General features: G+C 39.7%; 1 protein-coding gene across 2 annotated transcripts; it reads right to left on the bottom strand.

Moving 5' to 3' along the window:
- Positions 1-422: 422 nt before the first annotated feature.
- LOC138601941 (FSD1-like protein) lies at positions 423-16,142 on the bottom strand. Of its 2 annotated transcripts, none has more exons than XM_069673269.1 (13): positions 16,094-16,142; positions 13,641-13,736; positions 13,405-13,536; positions 13,223-13,324; positions 13,099-13,121; positions 12,716-12,837; positions 12,402-12,623; positions 12,208-12,306; positions 8,710-8,839; positions 7,861-7,946; positions 7,080-7,334; positions 6,780-6,868; positions 423-1,347 (listed from the first exon to the last, which is right to left on the bottom strand). In XM_069673269.1, exons 1-13 carry the CDS (start codon positions 16,106-16,108, stop codon positions 1,246-1,248), a joined length of 1,473 nt encoding a protein of 490 aa, XP_069529370.1. In that variant the 5' UTR covers positions 16,109-16,142; the 3' UTR covers positions 423-1,245. The 2 variants fall into 2 exon arrangements, with proteins under 2 accessions (XP_069529370.1, XP_069529371.1); XM_069673270.1 differs by having other exon boundaries at positions 7,861-7,943.
- Between the last annotated feature and the right edge of the window lie 1,666 nt (positions 16,143-17,808).

Here is a 17,808-nt window from a genome sequence, read left to right as displayed (position 1 = left end):
AAACAGAGCGGGGAGGGGCGACAGCACAAAACACAACCCATAACAACCACGTTCAGGAGGTGTTCTGGACCATGTTCAGGAGGCGTTCAGGACCACGTTCAGGACCACGTTCAGGACGTGTTCAGGACCACGTTCAGGAGGTGTTCAGGACCACGTTCAGGAGGCGTTCAGGACCACGTTCAGGACCACGTTCAGGACCACGTTCAGGACCACGTTCAGGAGGTGTTCAGGACCACGTTCAGGAGGCGTTCAGGACCACGTTCAGGACCACGTTCAGGACCACGTTCAGGACCACATTAAGGAGGCGTTCAGGACCACATTCAGGAGGCGTTCAGAACCACATTCAGGAGGTGTTCAGGACCACGTCCAGGAGGAATTCAGGAGATTCTTCAGAATATAAGCACACAGACTTTTGTGCACAAGGTTCAATTTTATTATTGTTACAGTTTATCAAAATGTTTATTTTGATATAAAACATTGAATCAAAGCAGATTTCACGTCAGGCGCCACATTTTCACACATGATGGCTCCATAAGCAGAAACATTTATAATATTTTTGTTAAAATATATTTCATTTAATAACAATAATAATGATGTTACGATATAATTTTAATTTAATTATAAATCTGATTCCAGGTCTTATACAAATATTTTATGAAAACAAAAAATGTATTTCGTCCTGAAGTTTTTATCCTAACCTTCAAAATAAAATAGCTGGTAGGAATGCATAATACTGTATCTCACTATGTCTGTCATTAAAAAAGCCTTTCACCCAAATTTATAAGAACTTCTTTAATTACTTCTTAATAAATTAGATCTGGTTACATCCTTCAAACAATAACCCACAGGAAACAGGGAATGTTCTGTCAACTTCAAAAAAAAAATCTCCCATTCACAAACAAGGTTTTCCTGTCACAAAATTAGACAAAATAAAAGACTTTGCTAACAGACAAAACTAGTACATTTTCAAAATTAAAGCACTTAAATTACTCTATGGCTTCAGGTTAAGACTTTCAAAATAAGAGCAGACAAGAATAATCAGTATAACCTCTTTCCTTAATGATAGGTCTTAAGTTATAATTAAATATATTTTACATTTTCATAAAAAAATTGATAAACCATCACAAACAATTTCTTTATGTAATAGAATCTAACTTTTTGTATAAAGATAAATTAGTGAACTAAAAATTAATAAATTAAGGATAAGTCTAAAAAAATACAAGCAGGGGATTGGATGAGGTCGATCTACTGCGATAGATTACTGAGGCTCTGATTGGTGGAGAGAAAATTACCCATGAAGCTTGGCACCTGCAGGCCCGTCATTATGGTGATGCCCCCACACCAAACCTGCAACACAGTAATACTATGGTTAGTACTGCAATACCATGAATACGAGCACTGCAGAGTACTGCTTCAGATGCCACTGAAGGACAAGTACTGAAAGTACTGAAAGTCTGGTTGTGTTCCTGAGCACTTTAAACGGCTGCGTCCACTTTTTATGTATAAATATGTTTCTTGTTTTTATACATTCAACAAGTTACGTATAAAATATATAAAAGCATATATAAACACAAAGAAACTGTCGCCGATTAGAACATATGGCAGAATACAAAATAATACTTCTAACAACAATAATAATAATAATAATAATAATAATACATATATACACACACTTGAAATCAAAACAAATCTGCATTTATTAAAAGTACATAGATAATTAAAATTATAAATTTTACAGTCAACGAACAGACAGAAAAAATGCTAAATCTGCAAATTAAAAACAAAACAAAATAATACAGTAAAAAAAATATAGACACGTCATGTTCTCCTCACACTAACACTAGTGTATGTCCTTTGCTCAGCCTCACACTTACAAAGCTTCTTCAATGTCCCCATTTTTGACATAGTTCAAAAATGTCTCAATATTAACAAACTCTGATCTTTCTTCCTCACTGTGCAGGTACGTTTTTCAAGAGCCAAACTAGCTGTTCATTCTTTCAACCAACGGCCAAGAGAGGGGCCGCACACATTTTTCGCATTCACATTTTTTGAGCATCCTTTTATTCTAATTTAATTTAATCTAATCCCTCTAAACCCATTTTATTTAAAATTTTAGACACTGTAAGCAGCCCCTCCCCCTGTCATTTTATCTGTCATTAAATCTTTGCATCTTTAAAATTCTTTAAAAATAAAATCAACGACATTAAGCAACAGATGATCCCCCCTGACCATATTTTACAATCCCACATACATATGAATCTATCTAACTATCTAGCGATTTTACCCCCCCTCTAAATTTCTCAAAGAAGTTATGGACACGTTGGGCACAGTATTTTATTAATAGCTTGCTTTTAAATGGTCATTTTCCTTCTGTTTTTAAACATGCTGTGGTCCAACCTCTTTTAAAGAAACCAAATCTTGATTCTGACGTTCTTAGCAATTTTAGGCCAATTTCCCAAACTTTTTTATCCAACGTTTTAGAGAAACACAGATTTTAGCTTTTATGAGTCAAAATAACCTCTTTGAGAAATTTCAGTCAGGTTTTAGAGCATTGCACAGAACGGAAACTGCCCTCCTCAAAATAACAAATTATCTTCTTTTAGCTGCAGATAGAGGAGAGCGCGCAATTTTAATTCTTTTAGATCTGAGTGCAGCATTTGACACAGTAGACCATGCCATTTTAATCGAACGTCTCGAGACCTGGGTTGGTGTCAAGGGCACTGCTCTTGGTTGGTTTATTCCTATCTTTTAAACAGAACCTTCGCGGTCAGCATGGGTAACCACTCATCCTCCACCTCTCAGATACCTGCGGTGTACCGCAAGGTTCAATTTTAGGTCCACTTTTATTTTCTGTTTATATGCTCCCACTCGGTAACATGATTCATCGCCACAATGTCTCTTTCCATTGCTACGCAGACGACACACAGATTTACCTTCCGCTGAGACCTGGTGACCAAAAAAGCCAAGCTGCTGTTTTTAACTGCCTCAGGGACATTAAATGTTGGATGGCACAAAGTTTTCTGCAGCTCAACGACTCAAAATCAGAAGTCATACTCTTCAACTACCCCAACTCGCATATCAATCAGATTGAAAGTTCCCTTGGTCCACTGACAAGTTATCCTATGGTTTGCTTTGCTCAGCTTCTGCCCAAACTTGAAAAATGGCCTGGCCAACCACAAAGGATGCAATGGGACAACTCTTTTCTTCTTCTCAATTTCTATTTTCTTATTGGAGGAATAATAGGTTGAAAACCTTCAAACAGAAACAGAAACTTACAATCATCATCACTTTCAAACAAACAAATGTCTTACATACTTTTTAAATGTTTTAGTTATTTTTAAAGTAATTTATTATTCAAATATTTTAACTTTAACTTAACTGTTTTAAAGTGCAGAATATTAACAGTTTTTTACTCTTTACAATATACCATCTACCTCCAATTTATTAATCATCAAATAATATTTATCAATTATCATTGACATTAAAGTATGAAATCAATTTAGAACTTCAAAGAGACAAACAAATCCAAGCAGGCTGCTTCACTGCTGCTCAACATGAATAGGCCTGCTGTCTATCCTGATCATGCATGAAACCAAACTACACCTTTTCTGCTTTCAGCAACACAACAAACATTTCTTATCAACATAATTTCAGTTCATCCATACCAGTAGCTTCTTCATGTTTTGACCCAAGCTGAACAGTTGTTTCTCCTCTGTTGTCTGAAGCCACACTGAAGTGCAGAGTGATCCTGCTGAAAAACTGCAGGCAGGTGCCCTCAGTCTGCTAATCAGCTAATCAGCTGGTGTCAGTTTGGGGATTTTCCTCTCCTCAGCAGGGAGGCAATACACTGCTCCACTCGTCCTACAGGTGTCATGGTTTCTTTGACTTTGATTGATTTTGACTTTTGACTCAACACCCACTGTCGTCAAATATCACACCCACTGCAAGAAACTTGGGAGTAATTTTTGATTCAGATTTAACCTTCCAACAACATAATAAGAAAGTCGTCCAGTCCTGTTTCATTCAATTAAGATCCATTTCCAAACTAAAATCAATTCTGTCACACGCCGACCTGGAAAAAGTTGTACAAGCGCTGACCTTTTCTCGACTCGACTGCTGTAACTCACTCGCTTCACTTTCCAGTATCAATGATAAATCTCTTTCTCGCCTCCAACTGGTCCAGAATGCAGCAGCTCAGCTTCTTCCTGGTTTGAACAGACGACATCACATCACTTGCCCTTCACTGGCTCCCTGTCCGTTTAGAATTGATTTTAAGATTTTACTGATCACTTTTAAAGCTTTAAAAATGCTGACCCCTTATGAGCCATCCCGCGCCCTGAGATCCTCAGGTGGGGCCTGATGGTCGTTCCAAAGTCATGGCTCAAATCTAAAGGTGACTTTTGCCGTCAGAGCCGCCCGGCTTTGGAACGTCATGCCTGAGGAGATGAGGCTGCAGAGTCGGTGACTTCTTTTAAATCACTTCATAAAACTCACTTTTACAGACTTGCTTTTATGTGATGTTCACCTTGCTTTGAATCCATTCATCTCTTCCTATTCCTACCATTATTTATGGCTTTAATTTAATTTTAATTATTTTATTCATTTTTCTACTTCTTTATTAATTTATCTCTAATTCCTTTTTTTTTTCATTTTATTGATCCCAATCTCTTCCTCTGATGTGATGTCGTCTTTTTCTTTTCATTTTTCTTTTTATTGTCTTTTTTTTTTTAACCTTTTATGGTCTTTCACTGCTTTTTTTTTTAATGTAATTTATCTCTTAATTTGCATTGCTTATTGTTTGCCTTTGTTCCTTTTTTGTCACTTTAATTCTTTCACTTGCATTTATTCTTGCTGACCTTTGGTGTTTGACCTGAGTTCTTGCCTTTTGATGAGATTTCTTCAACACTCTCTGTTTGGCCTCATTGTTTAAAGTTCTTTAAGTTGTTTTGTATTCCGTAATCTTCCTGAGTTCCAGCCTTTGCTTTGTCTGTCAAAGCACTTTGTAAACATTCTGTTTTAAAGGTGCTATATAAATAAAGCTACCACCAGAAAAGGTATCAAATTTATTGATCAGTTCTTAGAGGGGTGGTATAGATTTTCTGAGATCGGTAATGAACAAGATGGCATCATCTGCATATGAAGCCATATAATGCTCCTGGTCCCCCGTTAGCTCTTATTGCTATTGCCAACGGTTCCCTGGCAATTACGAAAAGTAACAGAGAAATTAGCAACCCTTGCCTGGATCCACAAAAAAGCTTAAATGGTTGTGAAATCAAGTCATTTGTGGAAACTTCAGCAGATTAATCAACAAACAGAATTTCAACTCATCTACGAAAGTAATCACCAAAACGTTTGAGCTCTTCCAGAAGATAGGGCCATTCGACATGGTTGAATACCTTCTCAGAATCGAGTGATGAGATGGTGTTATCAAGACAAGCTTCACATACATGAACCAAGTTAAGTACCCGTCTAACATTATGAGACCCATGAATCACAGAAGGCAGAACATTGTCCAGTCTCATAGCCAAATAAAAAATAATAATCTTATCTCACTCATCGTGGATACAGGGAATGACCAGCCTATTGAGAAACACAGTCTGGGTGTCTGAGTTTATAAAGGCTTTACAATATGTAACCAGAGTTTGTGATCACCCCCTGTACATTCCTAACTGCATTCATGGCTCAACACTGTTTGCTGGTTTTCTGTTTTTAAAGTTTGCAGTTCCTCGTGTTCATATATCTGATGCACATAATATTTATCCTGTATACTCTTTCTACTTTATTTTTCTCCTATTTATTTCTTATTCTTCTATTCTTGTTTGCAATGCATATTCTTTTTGTTTTTAATTCGTTACTTTGAGTTGATAAGCGATCAGGTAGTAGCACAGTGAAAGAAGAATTTCATTGAGCAGAATACATTTTTTTGCATATGACGATAAAGCCTTTGAATCCTTGAATCCTTGAAGTGCAAAAAGTCCTTGATTCATTTGTGCTAAATGATCAACACTAGTGCTTGATCAGCACCATAACTCCTCTAGAAGGAGATGAGAAACAACAATACTTGGCCCGACCCTAATTAAGCTGAGGTCTTTGATAAAAGCAATAGATGAGTCAAGCAGCTTAAGCCGAATGACAACCGGCTTTAATGTAGTTGTTTAATCAGGAGGTGATTTCATTTTGATACCTCCATATGGAAGCTACCTTTCATGTGTGCCGAAGAATATGCCAATATTGTGAGAAATAAAGACAATCATACAAACTCGAAAAACGGTCCAGTCTCTGAATGAGGTAACACAATGGTGATTGAGCCAACCGTGGACTTCGTACACGCAACACTGTCTGGATATCTGGGAAGTGTGCTCCCGCAATCACCGTTTCTCGCCATAGGTGCCGCCAAAGAGAGCTAACATGAGATCTTTGAGAGGATAACTTTACCCGAATTTCCCCCCTGGGAAAGGGTTAGGGTTAATAAAAGATTATCTTATCTTAATATATATCATTTATATTATTATAATATATAATAACAACAGTAATGATAATATATTATTATGTTTATATTAATGTATTTACTGAACCACAATGAAAAAATGTTTGAACAGAATTCAAAGTTGAGAAACTGAAGAAAAATTAAGTCAATAAAATCTGATATAAATATATAAATACTATAGTTATTTATATGTAGTACTGCATGTGTAGTAGATGTTCAAGGGGGTTTAGAAGTAGTATAGGTAGTATGATTTATAGTATTACTATCACTGCAGTATTACTGTAGTACTCACAGTGAAGGCGGGAACGAGCGGCTGGCTGAACTTAGTTTTGAAGGAGTGAAGAAGTCGAAGTCGTTCGACGTCAATAAATGACAAATCACCTGAAACACAAACAGACAAAACAGAATCACATGAATGATGTCGACAAAAAGGGAGAACTAATAAAGAACATGAGAACTAAAACATTGAAGGTTCCTGGGGATCATTTCTGTGGACCACCTGCGGACATGCTTGACTAATATCAGTCTTTTATCACTGTGATTCTGTTCCTGCTGATATTAAAATAATAATAAGTCATTGTTTTCTTCGTACCGTTGTCGTAGTCACAGTAGATCCCAATTTGCTGTGGCAGTGGACACTCGAGTGCCTTGGCTCGGTTGTTGTGCTTTGCAGCGAGAGAGCTCTGCAGCCATTGGCTGGCATGAAGACACCAGGAACCAGAGCTCTTTCCTAATTGGTCGAAACGGCCCAGGCTTGCCCGGTAGGCCACGCCCACACTGAATGACTTCCAGTCAGCCAAGGGGCGGAGCTCCCAGTAGTGACAGCCGCCAGTTATCTCCTGGTCACCTAGGAGACAGAATAAGAACAAAATAAAAAAACAGTTTTTTGTTTTCTTTACAGTTTTGTAAAGCAGTGGTTCTCAAACTTTTTCTGTCATGCCCCCCTTTGGAGAAAGGAAAATTTCCAGGCCCCCCCGCCCCAACAAAATTGTCACAAATTAGTCAAGTTTAACTTTAATTGACAGAAAGTCAAGATCATGAGCATTCTTTTCAATTTTCTATGAGTAATTTGCTGTGCAAAAAGAAAAAAAACTAATTCAATTGCTCCATCAGACTTTTTCAAATAGAAATATAATAAAATGTGCAAAAACTTTTTCAGAACAATAACAATAAAGTTCAATCTGTGCTAAGAAAAACAGCAATCAGATTTTTGCTGCAGCTGCCAGACCTTTCAGACATAAAACACAGGGTCCAGGTTGTAGTATCACAGTGAAGTACTAGTGTAGTAGTATTAGTGTAAAGTACTGCTGTACTAGTATTAGTGTGGTAGTATTAGTGTAAAGTACTGGTGTAGTAGTATCACAGTGAAGTACCCAGTACTGTGTACGACTCTCCGGCGAATCGGTCGCGTCCGGCTCGACTTCCTGTCTTACTCGGCGAAGGCGTGGCGCTTCTGCTGCTGAAAAATAAAAACACGTCAAAGGAGAAAGAGTTAAAAAGGTTTTCAGAATAAAAGTGTAAAACAAAACAGGTGAAACAGCCAATGAGATCGTGCCGAAGCAATGATGAAAAACATGAAGGCAGAGTAAAACTTTTCTGAAGTTAAAGGACGTTTCTGCGATTAATTATGATGCCATAGAAACATCTTTAAAACAGAGTTAATAGAACGTGCAGCGGACGTACAAACGTGATATTCTCGATCACTATAAATGTTACTGTCTATCAAACCCTTAAAATGTGATTTGTTGTTTATATCTGAAGATACTTTTCTTTAAACTGTAAATAACACTGATGTGATGTCACAGGTGATGTCAGAGGTGAGCAGTGACGTGATTGGATGTATGAAGTGCGACATGGCTGGTGGAGAAAGTGATTGGCGACAGGGTGGTTGCTAGGCAACCAGTAATCAATGACTACCTGAGTGTGTTGGAGAGGACGCAGTACAGGGACTGCAGAGGGACAAAAAGGTCAAAACATACAATCACAAGCAGCAAAGACAGAGATTAATTTATTAAAAGTTTCACCATTCATACAATTATAGTATATTATAGTATATATATCTATATATAGATATATATACATAATATATTTACTGTATATAACCTGGGCTCAGCTAATCATTTGTTCTGAGCTCAGTAAACAGACAGGTGTTAAAACAGAACACTGTTACCATTCAAAAACTACAACTCCCATGACTCTTAAAAAATAACACGTTTCCTTACCTGCTTTTATTCTCTTTTCCTCTCAGACGGGGGTCGTGACCTTTGACCCCCTGAGGCTCCCAGGTCACTGTGTCGCCCAAAACCTTCAGCTCAGCATGAGACGTTGCTGCGTCAAAGCCAAAATTATACGCTGCAAAAAATATAAACACATACAGGGTCCAAAATTAACGTTTTGGTCTGCCTGCCATTGGCGGGTAAGCCAAAAAGTTTACCGGCCAAAATCTTTTTTAACCAGCCATAGAAACGCTGTAAGATATAATGTCAATAAAAAACAGCGAGAAACTAATGCAGCTGAGCGTAAGTTCAACCAGGAAGACTGTTCATACTCATTCATTCATTAGCATCATTCATTCATGTCACCTTCTCTCTCTCTCCCGCTCTGTCCTTCCTGTCTGGTGATCAGCTGATTATGGGCGTACACTATTTAAATACTAAACCAACCAGATTCAGCCTTGACGTCTGTCGACCAATCATCCACTCTAAAATGTGCAGTTTTACTGTATTGGGGGGGTCTGGGGGTATCTGGTGTGACCCCCATTTGCCTCACGCAGTGCAACACATCTCCTTCACATAGAGTTGATCAGGTTGTTGATTGTGGCCTGTGGATGTTGGTCCACTCCTCTTCAATGGCTGCCAAGCTGCTGGATGTTGGCAGGAACTGGAACACGCTGTCGTACACGCCGATCCAGAGCATCCCAAACATGCTCAATGGGTGACATGTCCGGGGAGTGTGCTGGCCATGCAAGAACTGGGATGTTTTCAGCTTCCAGGACTTGTGTACAGATCCTTCCAACATGGGGCCGTGCATTATCACACTGCACCATGAGGTGATGGTCGTGGATGAATGGCACAACAATGGGCCTCAGGATCTCGTCACGGTATCTCTGTGCATTCAAAATGCCATCAATAAAATGCACCTGTGTTCGTTGTCCATAACATACGCCTGCCCATACCATAACCCCACCGCCACCATGGGCCACTCAGCAAACCGCTCACCCACACGACGCCATACACGCTGTCTGCCATCTGCCCTGTACAGTGAAACCCGGGATTCATCCGTGAAGAGAACACCTCTCCAAAGTGCCAGACGCCATCGAATGTGAGCATTTGCCCACTCAAGTCGGTTACGAGGACGAACTGCAGTCAGGTCGAGACCCCGATGAGGACGACGAGCATGCAGATGAGCTTCCCTGAGACGGTTTCTGACAGTTTGTGCAGAAATTCTTTGGTTATGCAAACCGATTGTTGCAGCAGCTGTCTGGGTGGCTGGTCTCAGCCGATCTTGGAGGTGAAGATGCTGGATGTGGAGGTCCTGGGCTGGTGTGGTTAAACGTGGTCTGCGGTTGTGAGGCCGGTTGGATGTTCTGCCAAATTCTCTGAAACGCCTTTGGAGACGGCTTATGGAAGAGAAATGAACATTCAGTTCACGGGCAACAGCTCTGGTGGACATTCCTGCAGTCAGCATGCCGACTGCACGCTCCCTCAAAACTTGCGACATCTGTGGCATCGTACTGTGTGATAAAACTGCACATTTTAGATTGGCCTTTTATTGTGGCCAGCCTAAGGCACACGTGCAATAATCATGCTGTCTAATCAGCATCTTGATATGCCACACCTGTGAGGTGGATGGATTATCTCGGCAGAGGAGAAGTGCTCACTAACACAGATTTAGATTTTGTGTACAAAGAAAAAGTCTGAGATCTTTGAGTTCAGCTCATGAAAAATGGAAGCAAAAACAAAAGTGTTGCGTTCATATTTTTGTTCAGTGTAATTGTTCAATCTTAATGAAGTCTCTCCTGATTGAAGTACAGTACAAAACAATAGTACTGATCTTCTAGTTGTATTAGTGTAATTTTGAGGCAATGTACTTTGCTTGTGTACTTATGTATACTTTTACCCCACTGAATTTCTGAGGAAACTTTTGTATTTTCCATTTGATTGATTAAAACGCAGCTTTACTGGCTACTTTGCAAAGTCAGATCATTATTACAAAACATAATCAACTAACAAGTTTTGATATAAAATATAAAAAAGTGAAAACCAGCTTCACATTTAAAAGCTGCAACAAGTCATGTACGCAGTAATGCTTTAATAATAATCCACTGATATTAAACATATTACTGTAAGAATATTTTGATTCGTTTTAACTCTTGCTATGTTTTTATTGCAGGGCTTTTGCAGAGTCTTTATACACTCTCATATTACTCTTTTACTTTTTCTTTAGCACTGCTAAAAAATAAACTTGTCATTAGAGCGTCTCTTTCATCCACTGCACAATTAAACTGCAGTAGATCTGACCAGGCACTCATAGCTCTCTCCTTCCTCGCTCATCCGACAGTCATTTTCAAGCTCCTCAGTTCTGCTAGTGACAGTACTGTAGCTCAGCTGTTAGCGACAGCCTCTGCTGCCTCCTGCTAGGTGTCTCAGGTGTTTAGCTTCTCCTCTGCCTCGCGTATTGACCATGGTACACGTTAATACTGTAGTTTTTAAGCAGTGATGGCGAGGATAAGTGACTTGGAAATGCGTCTCCACAACATGGAAACTCAATAATAAGCTGCTGTAGCTAGAAAGACCCTATTAGCCGGTGCAGGCTACTCTAATGTAGCGTCAGTTCCTCGTCAGGTGGCCCCCATAGAGCCGCAGCACAACACCAGGGTGGCTGTGTGACTGTCCAAAGGACACATAGCACTGAACAGAGGAAGCTCACGGGCCACCAACGACTAGTTCATGTTTCTAGCAGCTGCTCTGTTTGTAACCTGGTAAATTGCAGACTCACCGGTGCGACCAGTAAAAGTGTAAATTCACACTTAACAGATTGTTGATGTGCTAGAGCCCCGCGTGAGCTAAATAACGGAAACATGAACGTGCGGATGGTGGTCAGCAAGGGTCAATTGAAGGATTGGGATATAATTATTCACGGACACACGTCAGCGACGTGCAGAGTCGTTGCAAAACAAAACTTAGTCAACAACTTATATGTTTTGTAGTGATGGGAGCACCCGCCCCTGGTGCCTGACCTCACTTATTTTAGTCACCAGATTAGATTTTTACCTGCATTTGGCAAGTGGCAAATGCTTATTTTGGACCGTGAACACATACGTGTGAGAGTATAACATGTATAAATACATGTACACTGAGTACAAACTGTATGCCAGGTCTCCCTTGAAAATGAGATTGTTGATCTGAATGGGACTTACCTGGTAAAATATTGGTCAAATAAAACTCAAATAAAAAATATGTGTTTCTATATATGTATAGAGAATATATGTATAAACAGTATATGTATATATATTTTTATATGTATGTAAATATATATGATGCGAGTGTTGATGATGTAAGATATCAACTGTTAGTCCCTTTATAAGACTTCACATTCTATTACAGAGTGAGACCTCCTTCCTTTTTGCCTATCTTTGTTCTGGCAGCCTCACACTTATTCCCCTCTCACTCTCACTCACTCATTCACTCATTCATGCACACAGTCAGTCATGTGTTCACCTCTGGTTTCCATGGCAACAGGCTCAGAGAACTCTCCGGCGGCTGTTTTGTTTTTCGCTCGAACTCGAACGACGACGAACCGAGAATCAAACTTTAGCCCTGAAACAAAACCAATGATTATCCAACATTTTTTACAGTCCAATGCTAAACTGCTACCTGCTTACAAAAAGAACCTCTGACCTTTGACCTCTTACCTGACATGGTGACCTGTGTCTCTGTGACATTGTGGATTTTTTCCCAGCAGGCCTCTGTGGCGGCTCTAAGCGAGGAGTCGCCATCTGTTTTACGGTACTCGACTTCATAACGTTCAATTCGCCCGCCATCACCGTCGGGATCACAGGTCGGTCGCCAGGCAACAGTGATGTTGTTGTCACGGACGACACAGTTTGAGACTTCAATCTCTGGAGCTCTGGGAACTGTAAAAAATACACTGTCAGAACAACTTAGGGCCACCATGAGAACTACCTCTACTTAGTGAAGCTGCACTGAGCATTAAGGTGTGCCTTACCTGGCAGGAAGTGAAGTTGTTGAAGCCCCACCCTCTCCGCGCTAAAGTCAACAGTAAATTGCGACATGTTCTCAGACACCGCCGGACGAGTCGTCAGCCGGAATGCTGGAGCCATGGTCACCCTAGCAACGCGAGGGGTGGGTTCAGCAGTAGCAGGTTATGAGTGTTAAAGGGGCGGGGTTACTTGTGTTAGGGGCGGGGTTACAAGCAAGTAGAGCAGTCATAGCTGTGATTAAAAACTGTGTTCAACTTATTTATCTTAAATTGATTATATTTTTATTTTAATATTTGAGAAAAAATTAACAAAATAAAAAAGTGAAAAACTAAATAAAAGATGAAAGCATTTAAAAAAACAATAAACAAGATGAATGAACAACACCAACCTTTCTTTGATTTGTTTCGCAGCCTGAAAAGAAAGTTAGAGGGTTTTTTTCCAGGAAGTCATTTTATGGTTTTATTTTTAATAATTAAATGATTTTAAATAAATACATTATAAAAGAGTTTCACCTTCAGGAACTCTTCTTCGTTGCTGATGGTCAGAGTTTGATTTGCGAACTCGAGCAGTTCTTCACACGACAGCAGAGCGAACTTTCCCTCTGACAGCTGCTTCTGAAAACATTTGAAACAGAAGATTCAAATTTTTAAAAAATGTTGTGAAACAAAACAGCAAGAAAAAAAACGTTCTTTACCTGAAGCTCTGCCTCTTTCCTATGCTTCTCCTCTTTAATAGTATCACGAAGCTCTGCCCCCTTAGCATCCAGGGCGGAGCTTAGCTGCTCAAGCTCCGCCTCCAGCTCTGACATCACCCTACATGACTCCGTCTGATTGGATGGAAAATGTTTATTTCAGTAACTTTATGACAATGTTTTCATTTGTTTTTCCGTCCCTCCTTTAAGCCCCCCCACTCAGCCAATCAGCTGCTTACCTGCAGACTTGTCAGCGTGTTGTCAACTGTTTCCAGGAAATTTTGCAGCTCCTCGTTCTTATTGGCTAAAGTGCTGATGATCCTGCACAGAGCTTCCTGTTTAACACAAAGCACATTTCAAGTACTGTTTAGTTTTACAGTGCAGTGGTTACATAGTGCAGTGGCTTTTTCACAGTGCAGTATTTTTACAGTGCAGTGTTGCACTGCAAAATACAACTAATCCACAATCAGGACTTTCCAGTTTAAGTGAGAATAAAACTTGTCTAAATCATTTAAACGATAAAATAATAATAAATAATAACAAACCTCTGAGGCCCTCTCATTCAGAAAATGTCACCTTAAAATAAATATAACTAATTAATATAATAAAATTAATATATTTAATTAACATGAAGAGTTAGTTTAATCACATATGATCATTCCAGTAACCAACGAAGGAACATTTAATATTGAACCTCATGACTGAGGAGTTTTTATGAATGAAAAAGACCAGAATGAGTCTTAAAAATCTTCTCCTGTTAATTACATATAAGAATAATAATAATAATAACTTTATTTGTATGGAACCTTTAAAGAGTAACTGCACACTTAAACATGTGTTTTGAGCTGTAATCTGAATTATATTGCTGTACTGTGATGAAACACATCAATGCTGGTGTTAACAGACAGTTCAGTCAGACACTCACGTTGTTATAGTCTGAAATGTTTATTGCAGCAGCAGAACACAGCTTGTTTGGCGTCTAGGCTCCGACCTCATCACTCCTCGTCGATTTACTTTACATGCAGAAATTGAGGAGTGATGAGATAATATCTTAAACCCCCCATTCGGAGCCTGCAGGTGGATGCTGGGGTGGTGGTGGGGCTGACAGTAAGAGCGCAGTATGGTGCAGCGCAGCGATGGCAATGACAGAGCAGAGGGAGAGACAGGAAATCTTGCAGCTTAAATAGACCGCCAATTGGGAGGAAGTGTTTGTCAGGTGATGTGGAAGTGACGTATATCAATTATTAAATCAATGCAGCTCGAGTTGTCTGCCTGAACTAGCTCGCAGGCCTCACCCCCCCTTTCTTACCAAATGTATAGAAATCGGCATTTCATGGGTTGGAAATGTCTCAACACGACATCTACGTTGATAATGAAGCATTTACAATGAATCGGCTCGTGAAACACTAAATAATGAATCAAACCCTGGGTGTGTAAAGAAAGAGAGATCGCAGAGGAATACAGCCAATCAGACAGGAGGACCTGATTTTACATCACTCTCAGGTACTGCCCCACAGGATAGGGTTAAATGACAAAAAACTGTGCAGTGTTTTTACAGTGCAGTCATCTTACAGTGCAGTGACCTATATCTTTACTGAAGCAGAATAAACAAGGGAGTGACAATGAATGAGAGAGAGAGACAGACAGAGAGAGAGAGAGACAGAGAGAGAGAGACAGATAGATGAAGCTCTTTTGAATTTGAATTGAAACTGACAGAGACAGTGAGAGAGACACCTGTGTATACCTGCACTGTCTGCACTGCTCATCTCTGTATATAGACAAACTACATACAAAGAACAAATAACTCTAAATACATTTTTAAAAAAGAGAGAGAGAGAGACAGAGAGAGAGAGAGAGACACAGAGAGAGAGAGAGAGAGAGAGAGACAGAGAGAGAGAGAGACAGACAGACAGACAGACAGAGACAGACAGACAGACAGAGACAGAGAGAGACAGAGAGAGAGAGAGACAGAGAGAGAGACAGAGGCAGAGAGACAGACAGAGAGAGAGACAGACAGAGAGAGAGAGACAGAGAGAGAGACAGACAGAGGCAGAGAGACAGACAGAGAGAGAGAGAGACAGAGAGAGAGACAGACAGAGGCAGAGAGACAGACAGAGGCAGAGAGACAGACAGAGAGAGAGACAGACAGAGAGAGAGAGACAGAGAGAGAGACAGACAGAGGCAGAGAGACAGACAGAGAGAGAGAGAGACAGAGAGAGAGACAGACAGAGGCAGAGAGACAGACAGAGAGAGAGAGACAGAGAGAGAGACAGACAGAGGCAGAGAGACAGACAGAGAGAGAGAGAGACAGACAGAGACAGAGAGACAGACAGAGGCAGAGAGACAGACAGAGAGAGAGAGAGACAGAGAGAGAGACAGACAGAGGCAGAGAGACAGACAGAGACAGAGAGACAGACAGAGACACAGGTCGAGTTACCAAAGACCTAAAAACAGTTTTTGTTATTTGAATAAAGTTTTGTAGAAAAAATGAAACAGTCCGTTCACACTGACGAGTCTAATCTGTAAATCCTCCATTCAAAGTGATGCTGACTCGACCAGAGAGAGAGAGAGAAGGACTTTGGCTGCTAACAGCTAGCTAATCCCCATCCCCCTCTCTCTATGTGTTGTCTTTGTCACTCGCCCTCAGCTGACAGATCACAGGTTATTGATCATCAATCGATCAGATTCTTACCTTCTGAGTGTCCATCACCAGAGAGAGAGAGAGAGAGAGAGAGAGAGAGATAGGGAGAGAGAGAGAGAGTGACACACACACACACACACACACACACACACACACAGACAGAGGAGGGGGACGGAGACAGACAGGAAGTAAATCACAGCCTCACTTCCTGCTAGGAGTGTCAAAATAAGACACCTATAATTATTGGTTAGTAGGTAAATTTTTACTCCATTATTTTGTTGTATTTTATTCTTCAGGTTATTAAGGTTACACACACACACCTCTGCGCTCTCTCTTTGTCATTTCAATTCAAAGAGCTTCATAAACATTAACATGGGAAATGTTTACGTTGCCAAAGCAAGTGTCAAAGACAAAAAACAAATGAAGTTCAATAAAAGACGATCAGGACAAAATGTGTAAACAGAGCTGTATGAACCTGCAGCGTTATAATCACTGAGACAACATGTGGAGTTACACTTCGAACACAAACTGAAGATGCTGAATTTACTCTTAAATATAAACCGATCAGTAAAGATAACTGAAGATCAAACAGAAAAGTGTCGACAGCAGTTAAGAACAAGAACGTTTTTTCCCCCCAATATGTTTATTGCCATTTTCTTATTGTAGCATTACATCAAAGCAACGTTCAATAACAATTCACTGCACTTATACACACCCATACACGCTCACACTCAACTTGCATAGAATAAAGTAATATTAATAATTATTAAATATATATTTAGGAAAAAAACATAAATAAATACATAATAATAACAACAACAATAATAATATAGAAGAAAAAAATAAAATGAATGATAAATAAAAACATTTAAATACATTTGACAGTTTCCTTTCAGGTGACGTTTACAGTCCAGGTGTCTGTGGTGCTCATGTCCCCGAGCTGCACAAAGGCTCTCCGCTTGCCTCTAACAATGTCAGTTAGTGTTTCCAGACCGATCCAGTCCGTAGTTCCTTTATCCCCACTTTCAGTGATGGAGCGTCCGTACTCTCCAACACCGTCCGATTTGAGTCCGTTTCTGTGTTTGTAGAAAGTCGTCTGGATATATTCCAAGCCCAGTGATCATAACACCTAAGTACTTAAAACCTTCAGTAGTTGTCATAAAAGCAGTATTTACGACTACGGGACTATGTCTTTCCTCCTTATTTAGAAACATTCAAACTGATTTTGAATTATTAATTTTATATCCAGGGAACCCTCCAAATGTTTAAATGTCATTAGATTAGGGATGGTATTTTTTAAATTTTTCAGGACAAATATTATATCATCTGAAAATAAAGAAATGCGATGGTCTATCCCCCCAATTGTAATGCCTGATAGTCCTACGTGTGCTCTTAGAGCCGTGGCTAGAGGTTCAATTGCTAACTTGAATAACAGTGGAGACAGAGGGCAGCCCTGTCTGGTTGATCGCTGTAAACTAAAGGGCTTTGAGACGTTCCGATCAGTCAGGATTTGTGCAGTTGGGTTTGTGTGTAGTCGAATCCAGCTGAGATACATTTCACCACGCCCATATCTCGGAAGGACTTCAGAAAGGTAACCACATTCTATTCTATCAAATGCTTGACATGCATCTTCTGATAGCTTTGCTGTATCTTTTGCATTCTGTCACTCATGCAATATATTTAACACCCGTCTGATATTGTGATATCCCTGTCGTTTTTGTACGAAAGCTTGTTGATCATCAATTATCAATTGAGAGAGATATTTA

This window comes from Semicossyphus pulcher, unplaced genomic scaffold, assembly GCF_022749685.1.
Source record: "Semicossyphus pulcher isolate SPU_LCO1_2020_fin unplaced genomic scaffold, fSemPul1.0.p SCAF_22, whole genome shotgun sequence".
Lineage (NCBI taxonomy): Eukaryota > Metazoa > Chordata > Actinopteri > Labriformes > Labridae > Semicossyphus > Semicossyphus pulcher.
This window is presented reverse-complemented; position numbering and strand designations above follow the sequence as displayed.